The 13776-nt window shown below is 49.6% G+C and overlaps 2 protein-coding genes across 3 annotated transcripts in view; one reads left to right on the top strand and one right to left on the bottom strand.

The window, feature by feature from the left end:
• The first annotated feature begins 69 nt into the window (after positions 1-69).
• MEA1 (male-enhanced antigen 1) lies at positions 70-1290 on the top strand. Its single transcript, XM_030945421.1, has 3 exons — positions 70-331; positions 411-525; positions 592-1290. Exons 1-3 carry the CDS (start codon positions 119-121, stop codon positions 753-755), a joined length of 492 nt encoding a protein of 163 aa, XP_030801281.1. The 5' UTR covers positions 70-118; the 3' UTR covers positions 756-1290.
• The window catches only part of PPP2R5D (protein phosphatase 2 regulatory subunit B'delta), a 27635-nt gene continuing 15021 nt past the window's right edge, over positions 1163-13776 (bottom strand). For both annotated transcript variants that reach the window (XM_030945418.1, XM_030945419.1), the window contains exons 11-16: positions 12722-12892; positions 10622-10749; positions 7491-7592; positions 4967-5039; positions 4399-4515; positions 1163-4052 (exon numbers count right to left, since the gene is read on the bottom strand). In XM_030945418.1, the coding sequence (XP_030801278.1) occupies positions 3915-4052; positions 4399-4515; positions 4967-5039; positions 7491-7592; positions 10622-10749; positions 12722-12892 (729 nt within the window). In that variant the 3' untranslated portion in view covers positions 1163-3914. The remainder of the gene's footprint in view (positions 4053-4398; positions 4516-4966; positions 5040-7490; positions 7593-10621; positions 10750-12721; positions 12893-13776) is intronic.

Here is a 13776-nt window from a genome sequence, read left to right as displayed (position 1 = left end):
CGGCCCCGCCCACCGCGCCGGGGGCCCGCTCTGGGACTACAACACCCAGAGTGCCCCGCGGCGGCGGCGGCGGTTCCGGGCGGCGGCGGCGGCACCTCCTCGGCGCCGCGCCCGGTGTATGGCGGTGGTTCCGAGCATGGGCCCCGAGCGCGTCTGTCCCCGGGAGCCCGGGCCGCCGGAGGGCCCTGACGGCGCGGCCGGGTGGAGCGGCGATGAGGAGGAGGAGGAGGAGGAAGAGGAGGAGGGTGGCGGGTACTTGTATCAGCCGCTGAGCCAGGAACCGGAGCAGGGCCTCGGCGACGCGGGCCCCGGCCTGCAGGAGCGGCTGCAGGTACCGCCCAGCGCCTCTCGCCGGGCCGGGGGTGGCGGCGCCCGCGGTCCCGACCCCCGCTGCCCGCCTTTCTCCGCAGATGCTGAGGCTGCACCTGCCCGACCCGCCGGTGGACAGCGAGGAGGAGAATGAGGAGGAGGCAGCGGGAGGCGCCGCGGCTCAGAGCAGCCACAGCTCCATCCCCATGGATGCAGGTAACCGCGTCTCCGGCAGGACCCGCCCGGGGCTCCGCCGCGGTCTCACGGCCTCTCTGTTCCCAGAGCATGTGGAGCTGGTGAAGAGAACGATGGCCAGCGTGAAGCTGCCCACCCTGGGCATCCCTGCCTGGGCCAACCAGATCTCGGAGGAGCAGTGGAAGGACGTGGTGCAGCGCACGCTGCAGGCCCGGCAGAGCCTCGGCGGCCCCCGGCCTCAGTGGAACTGAGGGCTGAGCTGCGGCACAGCGGCTGCAAACCCCAGCCCTCCCTCTACCCTGGAAGCACCCACTGCCTCCGAGCCAGGTGCTGACAGGACTTGCCAGTATCAACCTCCCAGTTTGTCCCACTGACATTGTCTGATTTTCCTTCCCACTCCTTTTTCTGGGTTCTGGCTGGTGCATAAGTCAGTGTGGTAACGTTGTGTTGGCTTCCTCTAGCTCTGAGGAAGCAGATTGTTTTCCATGCCTGGATGCATATGGGGTGATGGGGCTTGGCTGGCTTTGCCCAGATTCCCTCAGGACAAACACTGGACTTGGCCCCATGCTGACAGAACCAGAGAAGTCACTCTCCAGGCTAGGGCCCCTCCTCTCAGGATAGGGTCTGTGTGTTGGAATATCACAGGTGGAGCACGATGTGTCATTCCAAGAGATTGGTTTTATTTAGTTCTGTACATACAGGGACATCTGTACAAAATCCAACACTTTCATACTATGTAATGCTCTACTGAAAATAAAGTACACCATATGTACATATGAACTGTAAGCAGCTTAATACTTGTGTCCAGGGTGTGAATGCAGTAGTTTTGCTTTTTCCCTTGGGAGGAGCAAGCCAGGTGGAGTGGAAGAGGCAGCTCCAGTTCTGTCCATTTGGCTGATGTGGGGAAAGGCATAGGCAGAAATGAGCAGCACTAATGCTAGAAACCAAGTATTGAGCTAGGGGCAGCTGTAGCATGGCAGATGCAGGTCTGCCTATGAGCAGTACATGTGGTGAGAGGGTGAGCACACTCCCCCCTGTCTCACATGGTCCCCTTCTGAGGTGTCCAGGACACTGGAATGGATAGGCAGCCAACAAAGGATGATGTGAAGGTACTAAGCCTAAGTTCCCTGACCCAAAACAAGACACAAAAAGCTATGGGAACATCAAAGCTGTACAGCACATAATCATGATGTGTTACAATCCTGCCCCTGCACATGGCACAACCCCAGCAGCATTCCTCTGGCCAGGGTCAGGGGCTGCCAGCAGAGACAGATCATCTGCAGGACAGTGCCAGCCCCTGCACACCACAAGGTTCTGTTCCCTCTGCAGGCAGAGCAGCCCACAGCGGGGAAAGGCAGCCACTGCCCAGCAGCAAGCAGGCTCAAGTGAGGGCATACCATGCTGTAGCAATCTAAAAATGAGGTCTTGGCTTACAGCACGAAGCTAAGCAGCCAGTTGGAGAGCCTGTGCTGAGACAGGAAGGAGCCTCCTGCCCAGCCCGAGCCTGGCAGCCCCCATTTCCGCTGTGCTGCTCTGGCACCACCCGGTGCATGTCCACATGCTGTGCCAGGCGTGAGGTAATCGATTGGCAGCTGATCATGAGCTCAGACTAATGTTCAAAATAAGCAATAACCTCCCTGAGGTGTTTCTGAAGTCTCCTGACTTTAGAACTGGCCCGTTGCGTGAGGCGGAGGGGAGGTGGGGCCCTGTGTGACTGGGGGATCTCACACATGCACCCGCCAGCTCCTCCCAAGAGATGGCGGCATTCCTGATAAGGGCTGAGCCGGGAGGAGAGAGCTACACAGGGCAGGGATGCAGGATACACAGGTCAAAACAGCCTCGCTGGGCTTGGAGGAAAGATGTGCTGCACACCAGCAGAAAGATTAGAGGGGGTGATGCTCTGACCTGGAAATGGTTTACTGGTGAGGACAAGCAGATACACCAGAACCTTCTACAACATCCCGTACTGCCGCAAAGCAGTGTCAGGCTAGCACCAACCCCGCAGGCTCCCTGCACTACTGCAAACCCACTTAAGCTCATGTGTCAAGAAAGCAGGCACAGCAGGTAAGAAGCAAGGACTCCGTCTCTATGACAAACCAGGTGGCACCTCGGCCTGGCACTAAGTCTGCACCACAAACAACACGGGTGAAAGCTGGATCACAGGAGCACCCAAGTGCTGCGCAAGCCCCTGGGCTATCAGCAAGTGTTTCTAAATGCTAAGTTAGCACGGGCCCCTGATGCACCAGGTGATAACTAACAAGGGCCTCGGGCCACAGCAGGTGCACACGTGACAGGACAGGTGAACTTTGCTCAGAGCACCCACGGAAGCGATTCAGCACTAGCGCTTAGCCATTGATAATAATGAGGAGACAAGTGAACACTCAAACTCAGCCACACCCCAGGAGGCGTAGCCATTGCTTCCACTAGCTTGCAGAAATGACTAGCAGCACAAGCTTCCTAGAAACCCTGGCCCTGAAGAGCTAAGGATGGGATACAGAGACAAAGGGAGAGCTGCAGGAGTATTTTAATTGAGCAGGTAGAGGAAGAAAGTAGAAGTCAGTGGCTGACACCTGCTACAAAGCGGGAAGTTAATTCTGGGCCCACAATTAACCCGAGACATCGGGAAGGAAATGAGTCAGCACGGACCAACACAAACAGCAGAAGGAATTCACTTTCTCACAAGAGAGCTTCTAAGGATGCTCTAAAGGGAGGACTGCAATAGTATGTAGTGCTTGCACCCAGCTTAACTGGGGGTGGCAAAGCACTGAACCCCCACTCCACTGACAGGGAAACAAAACAAGGGGCTGGTAGCAAAAGAAAGGTGGAAGTAAACATTTCCTCTGCTGTACATTAAGACCCTTCAGCTGTGGAGCTGCACCCCAAGGCAGGCTGGAGAGGCAGCAGAGCCTTCACAAGCTCTGCTTCTGCCCCAAGCTTAGCCTGGCCTCTGACCAAGGCAGGGATCAGCTGCACAGGCAGCACAGGGCAGGTGTGGAGGAGATGGGCACTTGGAGTTTGGAGCAGCACACTGAGCCACGCATGGCAGGCTCTGCCCAACACAGAGCCTTGAGCGAGGCTCTGGCTGCCTGGCAGAGTAAAATCAGGTGGCAGCTCACAGTGAAGTGAGTCCTGCCTGGACTGATAAAAGCAGAGGTCAGGCAGGCTCCCCTAACGCCTGCAGAGCCAAGGTGGGAAAGCAGGAGGACGGAGAAAAAGCAGGAGGACAGGACAGTGGTGAGATACAAGTTCTAACATAAAACCAGATCTACCCTGGAGGTATGCAGATGGAGTGGAGGACAGGCACAGCTCACCATGTTCATTCCTTACTTATACATGAGAACCAAGTGCATTTCCATGACCCCTGGAGGAAAGGGATGGGGCAGAGCTTCCTGGGCCAGCTCCTGAGCCCGTCAGAGAGCCTCCTGGCTTGAGGTGAGAAACTCTTCTGCTCTCTTGTGGGCTTCCAAGGCTTTTATAGTGTAGACGTCCTGTGGAAGCTCAGACTTCCGGCGCAGCAAAACTTTGTCCTTCTTAATGTCTTTCAGCATCTACAAACAAATGAAAGGCGTCAGGAATCAGTAGCAAACCCCTTCATGCCTTCAGCCTCTGACTCCAACTGCTCTAGGTTATGCTGGGTGGCACTGCAGCATGCTTCAGAACAGGCTGAGAGCCAAACACAGACCAAAAGGACACAAGCAAGTCCCACTGGCACTTTTTCCAGAGTGAGAAGGTTAGAAAAACTCCACTCTTCAGACTACAGGTTGATCTCTTAACGATGAAGGGTGAGAGTAGTGGCATTTACCTTCAGAACATTTGGAAAGAGCCAGTTCTGGCTATGCTGATGTCCCGGCTGGACTGGGAGCAAGTATGAAAGGACTCGAGTCCCCTACGCACCTGCACAGCCTCTGTCTCCACCGTTTTCTTCAGGAGCTGTATGTCCTCTGCAGTCGGGGTCTCCGTCTCCATACAGCACACAGAAGGCAAGGGTAGAGGTGCATAATACATGGGGTACTGCAGGCAACACAGACAGCTGGACAGTCAGCACTCCATCCAACACCACACCTTCTCCCCCAGCATGCTAACACGGCATGGCACAGCTCTTCCTTCTCTGGCCCCCGGGAAGGCAGCAGTAGGGACACAGGCAGGGAAGGGTATCCTCCTCTCCCCTGTGCCCTCTGACTCCCAGCATGCTGCATGTGCAGCTGCAGTTCACAGTGTGCTCCATAAACACATACATGCTCTCTATAGGGCAGTACTTAGAGGTCAGTGCTACAGAGGGACAGCCTGATAAAACACTGCCACACTCCCAGGACGCTGTTTTTTGGGAAGGACACACCACTCCTGCAGCAGTGTCCACAGGACTGAGATCAAATGCTAAAACCTGCTCTCATGGCCTGAGGAAGCAGGTCAAGACCCCCAGCACATTCTTGCCCCATTCATCCTAGGTCCTGTTGTCACTCACCTGGGGGTTCAGTCGAGCCAACTCCTCTATTTTCTGCCACATTTCTTCTCGTTCCTTCATCCTGAACCTTCCCCTGTACAGAGAGAGCGAGAGCAAGTATGAACTCCTGGGGAAAGCCCAGCTTTCATTCATAGGATGATAAAAGCAAGAGATAGCAGAAAAGTGCAGGCAAGGGCAAGCGCAGCTCTGTCATTCAGAAACCCCTAATTCTACCTAATTCTAAATCTACAGGTGAGATGAGGCAAGAAGAGGGGACACACTACGGCTAGCAGAGGGTAGGCAGGCATGCTCCTCGCTCACCTCAGAGCACAGGGTGGCAACACTGGGCTGCACAGGTACTTTTGGCCTGGCTTTGTGCTGCCAGGAGTAGAGCAGAGTGTCTTGTTTAATGCCAGAGTGTCTGGGGTAATGCCATGACACCAGTCTGGATTTCAAACACACACTTTCCTGGTGCTCCCCAGATGCAGAGGGACAAACTATATATTTCCAACAGAACTGGGGCTCCACTGCCCACTGTTCCATCTCTCTCTAGCCATAACACACCAGAGAGCTGCCTGAACAGCCCAGGCAAAGCTCTTGAACTTGGCACAGATTTTGGCACACAGCAGGGTCACTTATAAATCACAGACAGTGAATGTTCGCTGCAGACAGAGGTGAGCATCCACCACCCCCTGTTATTCTCTTCTACATTTCAAACAGCTGCACTAAAATCTCTGCTTTATTTCTATTAACTACATGATTTTCATCCCAGCTACTAGTCTCTCTAGTGCCCTATGTATCCATGTTAAGGAAGTTCTTATACTCTGTAATGACATCACACTCTTTAGAGTCATGTAGGCTTAGAATGAGAATGAAGCTGCCAAGCAGCAGATTGCTCCACCAGAAGTCACAGGGTCACAAAAACACCTCCAGCAAACCAACCCCAAAACACCCCAAATGAATAACTATTCAGGACAAGACACCACCTGCCCCAATTTCCTCACTGGTTTTCTAGAGGATTCTGATAATCCAAACAGTTTAAAGGTGTCTGGGGAGACCAGAAAGGTGCAGTCAGCCCATTTGCACTGAGCAGCAGAGAGACAGCCTCTCCACATGTTCCTGCAGAGTCTGTCCCTCATGACCCCCCTGGCTGTGGCTGCATAGCTGGGGGGTGCAGCAGTGACAGGCCTGAGCTGGCATGTCACTTGTAGGCATGTTACCTAATCAAAAATGAGGCTAAGCCATAATCAGACCTCTCAACATCTGCTTGCAGCCTAACAGTGAACATACAACTCTCTCTCTTTCCCCATTTCCTATTTACTCAGTTTGTTTGCACATGCAATCCTTCCCGCCCGAGCTGTTTTCTAGTTCACAGTACAAGGTTTTCTGAAGACTAATTCAGCACTACCCATCCTTTTACTGGACAGCACTGAGCTGTTTTGTTGAGCTTTTTCAGAACAATTCTCTATCAGTCACACACCAATACTGGGAACAGTCCCCTTCAGCAGGCCAGCAGCTAAACAGGGAGAGAAAACTCCTGAGGGAAACACTAGTTAGATCTTGTAGGAAATGTACTGTCACTGTCACTTAAAATATATGTGAAAATGTTGGTGGGCTTCACAAACGCCCTAGAATGGGAAAAAAAGAAAACTTGCTTGCTCCCATTTTAGACACTAAAATACCTTAATTTCTCCATAAGCAGGTTACTCATCTGAAGGTCTGATTCATAAATCAACTTATTACTTATTATTGAGTTACTTACTCCTATTTCACGAAACAACAGAATGTACCCCAGAGTTCCACACTCCCAGCAAAGATTTAGCTCTGCTCTCCCCACCAGCAGCCCTGGCTCATCCAGGAATGAGGAGCATTGTTTTACTATTTTATTTCACTAAGTCAGCAGAAAATAGATCCAAAACAAAAATAAAAAAGTTTCCTTCTTGCTTACTGGACTGACTCAGCTCACCAAGGCAAGCCATAGAAGCACCAAAATCAGCACAAGGCAGCAGAAAAAGTGGAGTTCTTTCCTCTTTACAGCATCATGGCACAGGTACTTGCTGAGCACAGATTTTATCCCCACCATTCACTCTTTGAAACTGCAGGAATTATTCCATCTTTATCACTGGAAAATTGAAAGCATCCTGTGGCATGAAAGATGCATTATGCCCACTGCAGCAAAAAGGTTCAGAAAAGCCCTTCTAAAGCAATAGATTCTACTGACATCACTACAACATTTATGAACTGGTAAGTATTTCCAAGGCAGAACAAAGCTGAGTATTCTCTATGTGGCAATCTATTTGCTCATGACTCAGCAAACTCTGTCAACTACCTGCTTTTTCTAGGCTACCTGCTTCAGCAGGACTGAAAGGGTTTTTATCAGGGCACACCTCATCCCTACCCATAGTTACAGCTAAGGAATCCTACTTTTTGACAGAATTACTTACCACCTTTGCATTTCCCCTCTGCCTACTGCCACCTACCATCTGTTACTGTACCCCAAGGAGATTTTAGGATGAGCTCAAGTTACTCGGCAAAAAAATCTTACTTCTGCTTCTCTGCCTTGTATTGCTGTGTGCAGTCATCAAAAAGCTTTTGGTTCATCTCCATGAAGAGCTTCAGTGCATTGTAGATCAGCCCATGAATTGTCCTGCAAAGGAAGGAGGAAAGGAGAACAAGTCATGGTGGGCAGGTTCTTACAGCTGAGCTGGCACCAGCAGCACAGACAGGAGGTAACAGCAGCAGCAACTCATTCTGCAGTGATGTGACAAAAGACTCTCACACAATCCCAGCTCTTACCAAGGCAAAATCCCTTCCACAAACACAACAGGAACTGTACAACAGGGGGAAAGAGATGGAGAAGAAAGAGAAGATCCTGGGACAGGCCTTCTGTGGTCAGACTAATGAGCACAAAAATACACATTCATGTGTTCACTTCTTGCAGTTACAAGTGGGAAGTGAAGGATGCTAGGGGCCTGTTCAAGGCTGTTTTCAAGGGGGCTTTAGTGCCTCGCACTGTTCACACCACACATACAAAATGACTGCTTTGGGCTGCCAGTATTTGGGCATGAGCTTTTCTGCTGAGCTGCCCAAAACACAGCCAGGCAGCAGCCCTGAAGAGATGGGAACCAGCACACAGAATATCACAGAAGGAAAGTCAGCTCTGTACCAGTGATTTGTGGATAGCTTGCACTGTGAGTGAACTCCCTATGGGACAAAGACTCTCCTAGGGGATGAAAACAAGTGTTGAAGCTGTCTCTGAAATACCTGACCCAGAGGCAGAAGATGAGATTCAGCAGACTAAGCTCTGTGTCTCTACCAGCTCTGCAAATGGAATATTGAAGAGAGATGCAACCCTGCTGGACTTAAGCAGGCTGTCTGACCAAACAGATGAACTACATGAAGGAAGAGAAGAATCTGAGGTACTCAACCTGCCCTGAGAAGATGGGGATGTTGCTCAAAGACAAGGAGAAATAAGAGAAAAAGACTTTCATTTGCAGAACTTCTTCTGCAATACCACTGGGAAGCAGACCAGAAAAGACAGGAACAGCAGAATCATGAATCTTGGCTGCTGCAGGGACATGGAACTGGTGAAGGGTTTCAGACAAGAACATAAAGTCCTTTTCTGAGCTCTGGATTTGTCCAGCCTCCCTAGAATTAATTTTTAGCTAAATCACTAAAGGAAGTGTTTTAAATCAAATTAATTAAACTTGAATTAACTAGGTAAGGAATGAAATTAAGAAGTCAGAAGAAAGGAAGTTGATAAGAGAACCATAAAATAGAGTAGCATCTAGGAATCAGACACAGGGGACAATATTTGACATGGACAGCTGCCCAGTTAGTTCTGCTTTCTCTGTTTTTCCTGTACTCAAGGAGTCAGGCACTGTATTAGCCAAGTTCTCTGGTCACAGAGAACATAAGGGTGGGACATTAGTTAACAAGCAGCCAGAAGTCTACTGCACACTTCTGAAAGACTGGCAGCATTAGGGATAGGCAGGTATCAAACTCTATGCAGACTCAATGGCCCCAAGGCTGGCAAATGCAGGTGCTTCAATCCTTGCAGAAGCAAGCCACTCTGGTCTGCTGTGGCCCTTTTCCATGCTGTGCAGAGATGGCTAGGGACAAAATCAGAGGACACTGAGAACTTATATTCACATCCTAACAGAAGCTGTAACAGTACAGGATTTACAGGGTAAAATGCAGCTGCTGCTCCCTGGATGGAATGCTGTTGGCATGCTCCAAGCCTGCTCCAAGATGGTTCTCCACAGACACAAACAGCAGCCACAGACCCTGCTGAGGGGATGGAAAGGAGGGTGGAGCAGAGTGGAAACACCACAGCCAAGTTCCCTTGGAGTCCTGGCAGGGAGGGGATCTCCATGGTGCTTTGCAGCTGATAAACTGCACAGGGCCTGCCAGCCACAGGAGATAGGAGATGTCTTGTGGCTGGGCCAGGAACTGGGGTGAAATCACCCTCCTTGGATGAGCTCAGTTCACCATAACACAATTGTACTAACACACATCCCCTTCCCAAAATCACCCTCCTTGGATGAGCTTGGTTCACCATAACACAATTGTACTAACACACATCCCCTTCCCAAAATCACCCTCCTTGGATGAGCTTGGTTCACCATAACACAATTGTACTAACACACATCCCCTTCCCAAAATCACCCTCCTTGGATGAGCTCGGTTCACCATAACACAACTGTACTAACACACATCCCCTTCCCAAAATCACCCTCCTTGGATGAGCTCGGTTCACCATAACACAACTGTACTAACACACATCCCCTTCCCAAAATCACCCTCCTTGGATGAGCTTGGTTCACCATAACACAAATTATTAACACACACCCCCTTTCCCAAAATCCCCCACCCCAGAGTGTGACCACCCCTCACAGGGCATGTGCTCTGTGCTTTACTGACTGCACCTCTGAGCAAAGTGAGAGAATTTTACACCAATCAGTAACAAAGGCATGTATGACTAAGAGTCACTCAAGCTCCACCTAAACATAAAGAAATAGCACAAAAGTAAGCTGAGAATAGGAGTTAGGGAAGACTCCATTGTAACTACTGGGATCAGTCAACAGGCTGAACCCATCTTCTTCCCCTGTGGGTAAGAAATGTACTCTGCACATTGGATACTTTTACTGGGAATCAGAGCTTCTCTGAATTGCTTTGAATGTTTTTGCAGTCAGATACTTTCACTAGCAGTCCCCAAATCTTAACCTGTCACAATTTTATGTTTATAAGGAATGTTACTTCATGAACTGTCAGTGTAAGTCTTTCCCAGGCACTGACAGCCACCAGCAACAGGGAACATAATCAAATAAAATGGAAGACCTGCTGAGTGGTTTCTCCTATGCTGCTGGCATACTTCCCTGAATAAGTCAGTTGAACTGATCCAGCAGGACTGTTCAATGAAGGGTCCCCCTAACAGGACACTGGCAGACTGGTTGGGCACTAGGGTTTTGCTTTTCCTGGGGTGCTGACAGAAAACTCAGAGGGTTCAGGAAATCTTTTTCCATGATACATGCTGATACCACCACTAACCCCCTGTCTTAGCAGCTGCTGCCACCAAGCACCATGCATTGTTGCATTGTTGCACTGCAGCAGCATGCCCCAAGACTGTGGGTCAAACAATCCAGCAAGTGTCAAGAGCATGGGGGAAAGACCTACTTGTTCCAGTGACTCTTGGAGTTCTTGTAGAGTGCTGGAAACATGATTGGGAGGATTTTGGCTGCATTATCGCTGATCAGGCTCATGATATATTCATTGTTCCAGTAGTACAGCGCTCGCTCTGCCACCTGCAGCGGGAGACAAAGGCATCCTTGAAGAGGCTCCTTCCAGGAACTCCTGTGGTGCACAGGGAAGCCACCACCCAGCCAAGGAGCCCACATGCTTCCCCACAGCACAGGGCTGACCTTCATCAACTTCTGTGAGGCCATTCATCCTTCCTTTGCCTTAGCCTCTGCCAGACACTTCTCATTTTCTGGGACAAACCTCATGTTCTTGAATAGACAAGTCAATATACCCATGATTCCAACACCCTTTACACAACACTTAAGGACAGTAATGTCATCTACTACAGGTCCCAATTCATATTAGCTCCAAGCCTTCTTCATTTCCTCAGACTGTCCTCTGTAAAGTTCCACTCCTCCCTGGCTTTCCCACAACAGAGTCTCTCAGGGCTTTGAAGCATGCTTCAGTCACCAGTTCCACAATTCAACCCCCTGATTTAGTAAAGGTGAAAATATGGAAAATCTTGGGCCAGCCACCCTGCTCTAACAAGACAAACAAGTCGAGCAAGTTTCCACACAGTGACAGACAATGCAGGCTAAATTCTGCATTTAGTGCTGGCTTGAGAATGGTTTAAAAACCTGGAAAAAAGAGACATCCAGACTTAGTTTTGCATTTCAGATAATGCAGAACTTGCTATATCCCCTTAATATTTCACACAAGTAAATGAAATGAAACTCATTTTGGGTCCACTTACCTAGCTTTTGGTTTTCAAGATCTGGTTAAGCTTTTTTCTGCTACATTAACACACAATCCACTCAGAGAAAACTCATTCCCACCAAGGTGCTCAGACTCACCAAGAAGTCAATTCCTAATTTTGCTCTTCAGACAAGCTGTAGACTGTTCAGCCTGACTGTATGGGACACCTTTGGGGTTAATTCTCTTAGGCTCTAAAGCGTTTGCACCTTCTCCAGGTTTCTCAGCATTGTTCTTCAGAGTTTGGCAGCAGATGAGGGCTGCTATCAAGTACAGGATGTCTCTCCTCCAGCCTTTACCCTACTTTATTCAAGCTCCTTAATTCCTTCTGGTAGCTGCCTCCACACCCAAAGGTCACATTAGTCCTTTGGTTCCCACCACCACACCAGGAATCCATGTCCAGCTGGTTTCCATCGTGCTCCCCTAGACCTTTACACAAAACTCATTTTTTACATATACGTGTGACCTAGACTGACCTTATTCTTGGCTTGTAAACACACAAATTTGTACCTCTCTATACCCAAGGACAAACTGAAGCCAGCCTGCCTCACTGTGCACTCGCTCTCACTGGGAGATGGCTGAGTCATTTCTTCTTTAACACTCCACCTAAACCTGGGTCAGCCATGTGTTTGACCAGCAAGCTCTCTTCCTCCTGGGCACTCTTCATGGCAGTCTAAAACAGTGAGTGAAGAACACCTGCTAGAAGCTACTAGCAGGTCCCACCACCCTGTACATTTTAAACCTTAAGACAACCATCCACAGAGATATTGGCCAGCTACTACAACCAGTTTTTCCCTTCAGTGGAAACAAGGGAGAAACAGACTCCAGCACTTCTCCAGTATACCTCACTCTTTACTATTACCTGTCCCAGAATAAAACAAAGGACTTTCCCAGCACAGTGTCTTTGGCTGGCCTCTCTCCAACACTGCAGAGTGCTCAGTTTTACTTCAACAGGGTGACCCTGGATGGATCTCCTCTGTCCTTGCTAGACAGAACAGAAGGTGGCAGAGCACCTGTGCTCCAGCCCCAGCCTGCTGCAGTACCCAGTGCTGAACAGCACAGAGCAGCAGGAGAGGCTCAAAGGATCTGCTCTGTGTTCTCTTTGGATGAGCTCAGGCTGTGGCTGTGCTGAGGGTTCTCACTGCTTCCCACCATGTGTCACCCCAATACTCACCCTGGTCACACCTCCATGTGCCAAATACAAGCCCAAAACTGTGGTGTCACCCTCACATGCCAAGTGGATTACAAGTCAATGCTCCATCTCCTCCCTGAGCTGCAACCTACCTGGAAGTGTGGGCTGGAGACACATTTGGCCAACTGCCTGAACAAGGGCTCCATAACTTTCACAAACTCAGATGGCTCAATCACGTCCAGGATCTCCTCCAGCTCATTTAAGAACATCACCTCTTTGGGACTGTGAGTTTTTGGCCAGAACTTCAGCAAGCCCACAATCACCTGAGTGGGAAGAGTACAGAGACAGTTAGAGGCTCAAAGTCAACACCAGCTGCAAAATAAATTTTTAAGTGTCTGGTCACAACAGCAAGAGGGGAGGAAGTAACAGAATAGACTTTCTCAGTGAGTCAGGGTGGGTGATCAGTGAAGAAAAAAGACAAAAGCCCAAACTCTGCAAAGTTACACTCATGGCAGCAGCTCTCCCTAGGCTGCTATGATTTATTACAAGCACAAACCTTACAATCATTTCTTATCCCCCACCACAGCTTAACACAGAAGGGTGAAACTGGAGTGGGCAGCAGCTGGCAGACACTGCAAAGTAACCACAGAAGTTCAACTAATAAAACTGGAAATGCTATAGAGAAGGTCTCTGAAGGGTCATCATTCAAAACACTGCAGAGCTTGAATACTGGGGAGCACTGAATAAATAAAGCAATGGATGGGTTTGGGACAAGGAAAGGAAATACTGCTTCACACAGAAGTAACTGGATTATGGAACTCATTCTTGCAAGACTTTGTAGAGATTCAAAGGTGAAACAGACTCCAGAATGGAACAGACAAGTTTATGGAGTTTACACCTAATGCTTATAATTAAATATGACAATGCAGATGCAACTTCTGGCTGAGTAAAACTATTGCTTACAAGAATAGGGAAGGACTATATCTCACTAGATTTTATTTTTTTAATTTTTAATACTGCTTCCTGTCCTACCCATCTGCTTCTAGACACTACAATGGCAGGATCCAAGATGCTGCAGACCTTCACTCTGTTGGAAGAAGAGATGCTTACGCTGTGGACACCAGAGGCACACACAGCTGACCAGAGGAGCTGTCCTTTCAAACCTCTGTACTTCAGCTACCTGATCCTGAAGTTGGCGCTTGAGAGG

Source organism: Camarhynchus parvulus, chromosome 3, assembly GCF_901933205.1.
Source record: "Camarhynchus parvulus chromosome 3, STF_HiC, whole genome shotgun sequence".
NCBI lineage: Eukaryota > Metazoa > Chordata > Aves > Passeriformes > Thraupidae > Camarhynchus > Camarhynchus parvulus.
Note: the sequence above shows the minus strand (reverse complement) of the source record. Positions and strands in the feature narration are given on the sequence as shown.